This window comes from Cicer arietinum, unplaced genomic scaffold (assembly GCF_000331145.2).
Source record: "Cicer arietinum cultivar CDC Frontier isolate Library 1 unplaced genomic scaffold, Cicar.CDCFrontier_v2.0 Ca_scaffold_6281_v2.0, whole genome shotgun sequence".
Taxonomy (NCBI): Eukaryota; Viridiplantae; Streptophyta; class Magnoliopsida; order Fabales; family Fabaceae; genus Cicer; species Cicer arietinum.
In genome coordinates this window covers 23,386-31,065 of record NW_027339928.1, presented here as the reverse complement: position 1 = coordinate 31,065, position 7,680 = coordinate 23,386, and the positions used below count along the sequence as shown (strand labels likewise).

Genomic DNA, 7,680 nt, shown 5'->3' with positions numbered 1-7,680 from the left:
GGTCCACCAAGCCTAGCTTCACTTGCAAGATGCACTAAGAGATGCTACATGGAATCAAAAAACTCAGGAGGGAATACTTTCTCAAACTTACATAGAATCATCGGAATGTCATTTTCCATTTTGATGGGATCTTTATCAATGAGTGTTGAAGAACACAAATTCTTGAAATATTGACTCACTTCAATAAGTGGGTTCAATACATGTGTCGGTAAAGCACTAAAGGCAATAGGAAGTAAAGGCTCTAAAAATATATGACATTCATGAATTTTCATCGCATGCATCCTCCCACTTTCCACATCAGTATATCTTTCCAAATTAGAACAATAATCGTCAGGCGTCTTCAACTCTTTGATCCAACGATAAACAGATTTGGCTTCATCAGTAGATAAAGTGTAACTCGCACGAAGCTTTAGGGTCTTTCCGTTTTGTTCCACCAACAACAAATTTGGTCGTCTGCAATATATACATATGTCTTTTCTAGCTTTGTCATTATATTTTATTTTCCCTTTCACATTCATCACAGTATTAAATATGTTGTCAAAGAAATTTTTCTCGATATGCATAACATCGAGATTATGTCTCAAAAGATTGTCTTTCCAATACGGTAGATCCCAAAAAATACATCTTTTTGTCCAATTGTGCCATTGTCCATAACCTTGTGGTTTACAAGCCACATCATTAACAACATGTAATTTTGCCATATCTTTTACTTTATTCCAAACTTGTTGTGATGTCAATTTAAGCGGGGGTCGTAGACTTTCTGCATAGCCCTTCATAAATGCAGCTTTGTTCCTTCTAAATGCATGATCAACAGGTAAAAACCTACGATGCGAGTCAAACCACGATGCCTTCCCGCCAAATTTTAAAGTAAATGCTTTTGTATCTTCCATACAAATAGGACAAGCTAATTTACCATGGGTGCCCCATCCTGACAACATCCCATAAGCGGGGAAATCATTAATGGTCCACATCAATGCAACTCTCATCATAAAATTTTCTCTCCGAGCAATATCATATGTCAAGACACCACTTCACAACCTCTTCAAATCGTCAATCAAAGGTTGCAAAAAAATATCCATACCAGTTGTAGGATTAGAAGGACCTGGTATCACAGCAGCTAAGAACATGTAAGGTTTAGACATACACATATCAGGAGGAAGATTGTAAGGAGTAACAATAATCGGCGGCTAAATTACATATGTGGTCCTTTAACTTAATTTCAGGTAACGTTTTAGTCCTTTATCTTTTTTTTTTCCCGACTTGGTCCTTTATTTTAATTTTAAGTGACAATTTGATATTTTATGTTTTAAAATTTCAACAATGTTATCCTTTTTAATACAAAAATTCAAAAAAAAATTCAATCAAAACTCATAAAATTAATTATATTCTTCAATATAATACAAATTTCATCAAATTCGTAACGCAAATCTTTAAATAAACTCATATTTTCATACTTTATTTGATATTGTTAGGAATAAAGGACTAAATCGGGAAAAAAAAGATAAAGGACTAAAACGTTACTTGAAATTAAGTTAAGGGACCACAGATGTAATTTAGCCATAATCGGCTAACAAGAATAAGGAGTAGACGATGCTTGTATGTAAGGCGTAAATCCATCTGAGGATAATCCAAGTCTTACATTGTGTGGATCTGACGCAAAATCAGGATGCATTTGATCAAAGTGTTTCCATGTCTGACCATCAGACGGATGTCGCAAGTCACCTGAATTTCTTCTATTCTCATAATGTCACGTCATCTTTCCTACAGTTTGTACTGATGCAAACATTCTTTGCAATCTTGATACAATAGATAGGTAAAACATTGCTTTCCTTGGAATTGATTTTCCCCTACTTACCCTAGAGTTATTCCTTTGGTGATACCTTGGTTGTTGACAAAACTTACATTCAACTAAGTTAGCATCATTCATACCAAATTCATTGTCATAATACAACATGCAACCTTTAACAGACCAATCAATCCTCTTGACACCTAATCCTAACTTTGACACTAACCGTTTAGCATCGTAATAACTTTGCGGCAAACCATCTCTAACAGGTGTTGCGTTTAGCATCATTTTAGTCACCAAATCCAAAGCTAAATCAGGAACATGAAATTGAGACTTTAGACCTAATAGTCTAATACACATTGATAACTTTGAGTTTGGAGATCCTTCAAACAACGGTTTATTTGTCTCTTTCAAAAGACCATAAAATCTATGAGCTTCTTCATTCGGAAGTCCATCGCTATCGTCATATTGATCTTCATTGAATGACAAATTAACCCCAACAGCATCCGAAATTATATCATTCATCACCCCCAAAGTGTTGATAGTTATAATAATCTATACCTAACATGTCAGTACTACTTGAAGGACCTATGTTATTCTCCAAACATGTACTAGTATTAGGCGCCGGCGGAGACTCTTCCCCATGATTAGTCCAAATCTAGTAGTTAGGCATAAATCCATTTGCATATAAATGCACTCTTATTTCATCTTCACTTTTAAACCGTCTACATCGACATAAACAATATGGACATCTCATTCCCCTTTGATCTTCGACAATTTTCTGCACTCTCGCAAAATTGATTGGGAAGAGTTAACCGTTAGATGAAGTCGCTCATACGAAAGATTTCATCCTTAGGAGGTGAGGGCTATCAACGAGATGTAAACTCCCTAATTGATGTGTTATTATGCATTTTGAGATTGAGAATAGAACGTTATCAGTTAGATGGAGCCGCCCCTTAGATAAAGATCATCCTTAGGAGGAAAGGGCTAATAATGAGATGTAGTTGACAGTTGGTTCCAAAAAAATTAGGTTTTTACTTGTTTAATTTTTTATGATATTTTTGGCGTTGCTCATTTTGATTTCACTTCTGTATGAACTCCATTTTAGATATTTCTTCCTAAACGGCTAAATTATAAGTTTAATAATTTTATTATGTGTATATTTTACTTGAGAATTATCTATATTTTAAATAGCATTGTTTAACATAATTCCCACAAGATTGTAAAATAATTATTCGTGCCTTTTTGTGTTTCCCTTCTACTTGGTGGTGGTTGTTGTCTCCTCACTAAGTCTTTTTGACTTACCCCTTCATATTGTGACTGAGTTAACAGTTTGAAACATAATTTTATGAAGTTGGAAACGTTGAAGATACAGAGAATACTGAGTTAACAGTTTGAAACATAATTTTATTTAGAAATATTTAATTGTCTAATTGTTAAGTTGTTGATTGGTTTGTCATGTTAGGAGTATAGCTTGTGCGACGATCACAACGTATAATTTTTGGGTCGTGAAAATAGAAATCCGATATCATCTCTAATTGGAGCACATGAGAGTTTTTATATTTTATAGATAAGTTGGGAAATGGGAGTTAATATCTAGTATAGTATATTAACAGATTGCTGGTATCTTGAGGTAAATTGTTAATTAAAAAGTCGTTAACTCAAGATTTTAGTAAATTTTCAAGTAATAATCGGTGAAGTCATGATGCATTTCCTAAAACATGAATAAGTTAATTTTAAATGAAGTTTTGGAGTACTCAGTGTCAATCTGCAAGCATACATATTCGGAATGTACATAAATTTATTTATTTTTGTACTAAATACAAATTTCTAAGACTTAAAAGAAAAATATCAAAGCCTTGGAGCATGAATCACTCTCCACCTCTCACTCATAAACAAACAAACAAATAAATAAACTAAAGAAACTTATGTAAAGATATCAAAGAAGATTTCATTTCAGTTAGTTGAAGTTGCTTGCTCAGCATGACTTTCTTTGTTGTAGTTCTTCCCATAAGCTCTCTCCTTCCATAGAGTTGTAACTTCTTCAAACGTCAAACCTTTAGTCTCTGGCATGTAGAAGATCACAAAACCAATAGCAACAACAGACACAACCAAGATAACCATGAAACTCTGACCAAGTCCAATAGCATCAACAACAGAAAGGAAGCTAGTAGACATTATGACACTGCAAATCCAATTAACAGTGGCAGACATTCCACCACACATACCTCTATACTCTTCAGGATAAATCTCAGAGTTAACAGTCCAAGGTATCGGACCCATTCCAGGTGCAAAGAAAGCAATATACAAGGCCAATCCGAAAACAGCAAGCCAACCAAACAAGTGATTTGTGTTACCCTGTCCAATAATATAACATGCTGCAGACAGAAGTGTCAATGCTCCAACGACACCTGATAAACTAGCAAGAGCAAGCTTTTTCCTCCCCAAATGATCGACAAGGTAAATACCAAGAACCGTTCCTGCAGCATTCATACCAGAGACAAAAAGTGAAAGAAAGAGAGCCGCTTGATTGGATTTGAATCCAGCCATCTGAATGATTGTAGGACTGTAATACATCACAATGCTGATACCAGCAAACTGTTGAAATGCTTGAAGTCCAGCACCACAAATGAATGCCAGTCTGATTTCTTTAAACTTGAAAACATCAGTGTATTGAACTTTCACTTGTCTCTTGCTTTCTTTCTCCAAGTTATCTTCCAAAATTTGGATCTCGTCTTCCAATCTAGGCGATGAGTATATCTTAGAAAGTACAAGAGTGGCTTCTTCTTTCCTATTCTTCATGTAAAGCCATCTAGGGGATTCAGGGAGAAAAGACATGAGAAGAAGTTGAACAACAGCAGGGGTACCAGCAAGAGCAAGCATCCATCGCCATGTCCCAGGAACTCTTGTCAAACCATAATTGACAACAAAAGAAAGAAACTGTCCACCAGTAACCATAAGTGTATTAGCACTAACTAATCCACCTCTAATTTCAGTTGGAGATGCTTCAGCTATATAAACAGGTGCAGTAACAGATGCCATACCCACACCCAAACCAACAAGTAACCGACCCGCTATTATTACATATGGATTTGGGGCTGCTGCCATTATAAGTGATCCAACTATGAAGTTTATGTCTGCAATAATAGTTGCTGTTTTACGCCCCCAAGCATCGTTAATCACACCCCCCATGGCAGCACCGAATATTGCCCCCAACAACGCCATCCCAACAATTAACTCTTGAATAAAGCTACTATTCCTCACCATCTCAAAATCCTCTTTTATATACAAAAGTGCACCAGATATCACACCTGCATTAATTATATATGAATTGAATCTCAGTGTACTAGTAGTCCAAATTTTAAACTTACTTTGAGACCCAGTTACATACCTGTATCGTAGCCAAATAGAAGACCACCAATTCCGGCGGCAAATGTGGTTCCAAGAATGTAAGGGTTTTGGAACATGGAAATTTTGCGATCAGGATGCATCTCGAGGTAACCGGAGCTTCCTGCTTGCATGGTAATTGGCATTCCCACCACCATTGTGGCTGTTTGAATTGAAGATGAAATAATAAGGAAAGATTATAACGAATGAAGGAGTTGTTGTTGGATTTGAAAGGGAGAAGGTGTTATATATATATACATATATATATATATAGAAGAGCTAAATATAGGGATCTAGATAGTTCTAGTTCTGATATTTTCTTAACCATAATAGCGATACGAGGCTTCAAATCTCACAAAAGGAAACAAAAAGGCGGCATTGTTAATAGTTAGTTGTTAGTTGTTAGTTGTTATATCTCTCCCGCCAAGTATCGCAACATTGCTTTCCTTCCTATTTTTGACTTAACTTCCTCAATATCTCCTCCTTTCTAGGCTCATGTGCTTCAAAAACTTTGTTTTTATATAATTTAACGATTTCAGATATTTATTTTCGTAACTAACTAACTAACTACTTATCATCTCAAATATAACATCTTTACAAACTTTTATCGTCTTAGCTACTAATGATATGTATATATATCTTTCAAACTTTATAATATCTTTTTTCATTCGTATACGAAATTATAATATATTTTTAAAGATGGATCATATGAAAAGATGCTGAAAGCAATTTATTTATTATAGTGATAAAGATAAAAATTAATATTAAAGTTAAAATCGAGAAAATGCTAATATCAAAATTAAGATTCAGATTATAATGCGAATTTATTTATTTATTTATTTATTTTTATTTTTATTTTTATTTTTATTTTTTATTTTTATTTACTTTTTTATGGTGAATGTTTATTCAGTTGGTAAGGAGTTGGTCTGATTCCGGTAAGCACTAAGTTCAACTTTTTTATAACATTTTTATAGTGTATAATATTACATAAAACTTCATGTCGAATACATTTAGACATTAAGAAGAATAATTTTTAACTAGCAAATAATAGAATGGCCAGGCATTCACTATGAGATTTTGGTAAGAACTTTTATGAGCCTTACTACAATGGCAATGGTATACATATAATGGAGCCTAGAAAGTTGTGACTCTTCTCTTTATCTTAGATCTAACTACGTTATGCACTAACATCTTCAATATACCCATGGTGAATTTTGATGTGTTCATAATTGTAAGACCAATAATTTTAAAGTACACTTTATGTATTTTTATGTATTTTAGATGTTGGGCTCGGAGGTTTTTTAGCCAAAGTTAAAAAATATTTTGGAGTTTATATGATCAAAAAGATATTTTGACGCCGTTTAGAATTATTCGTCGATAAATAAATTAAATTAAGTGCGGTGAATCCTTTACGGAGAATTTAATGCGTTACGGGTGAAATGGTAATTTAACAAATATCTAGATATTTTGAGATATTTGTTAAGTTATATTTATTATATATATATATGTGTGTTTGTTTGGAGGGAAAAAGAAAGGAAAACTAGAAGGAAGGAAAAGGAAAAGAAAAGAGTATATAAAGGAAAGAAGGAAAAAGGAAGAAAGGAAAAACAAAGGAAAGAAAAAGAAAGGAAGGAAAAGCTGAAATTTTCCATCTTCTTCCTCTGATCAACCGTGACCCCCCTTTTCCCTTCTCCTCCATTTTTCGTTTTCTTCGCTTCCTTTTCTTCAAGAATAGTAACCCAAGGTTGGGTGAGCGTTAGAACAAGGATTTCTCAACTTCACTCTTCCTTTTTGATTCGAAAACGAAGAAAAACGGTATTAGAGATCCAAACACAAACCCCTCCGTTTCTTCTAGATCTAAGCTTCGTTCCGCGAAGAGTTAGAAGGGAAAGTTGCTCACTACCACGCCACGGTGCTAGGAGACCAACTTGGAGGCGACGTTGCGAGCGAAGATTTTTACCGGTTTTACTCGCGGTACCGGAAACTCACGTTAAAGCTAACGTTAAGGTAAGGGCTCCTTCCAAACTTCTAGTTTGCATTAGGGACTTATCTGTGGTTGTGTGGGAGGGAATTCGTTAGGGTTAAATGTATTGATTTGGGATAAACTGAATCTAAGGCGTTATGGATAAAACCTTAGAGTTAGGTTTTGGTTATATTGATGAATGTTTTGTGAAAAATGAATTTAAACTCTTTTATGTATGAGTTTGAGTAAATGTAATCTGATGTATTTGAGTGTTGTTATGTTGTTTTGTGTTCGTCGTATCTGACGTGTTTGGAGTGATACTGATGAAATTTGATTTGTATGGTTGGATTTCGTGGATAAATGAATGGATGTGCTTTGGTGTTTATGTGTGGATTGTATTTGATAATATGTTGAGTTTGTTTTCTGTGGAAATTGAAAACCATTAGAGTTAAACGAGTATTAAAAATGGGGAATCTTTTAATATCTCGGCTTACTTAATGTGTGTTTGTGAAAATCGTTTAAGTTAACTGGATATTAAGAATGG

General features: G+C 34.3%; 1 protein-coding gene across 1 annotated transcript; it reads right to left on the bottom strand.

Annotated features, from left to right (window-relative positions):
* Positions 1-3,554: 3,554 nt before the first annotated feature.
* Positions 3,555-5,387, bottom strand: LOC101490655 (inositol transporter 1-like). Its single transcript, XM_004509459.3, has 2 exons — positions 5,178-5,387; positions 3,555-5,097 (listed from the first exon to the last, which is right to left on the bottom strand). Exons 1-2 carry the CDS (start codon positions 5,329-5,331, stop codon positions 3,743-3,745), a joined length of 1,509 nt encoding a protein of 502 aa, XP_004509516.1. The 5' UTR covers positions 5,332-5,387; the 3' UTR covers positions 3,555-3,742.
* Positions 5,388-7,680: the final 2,293 nt, after the last annotated feature.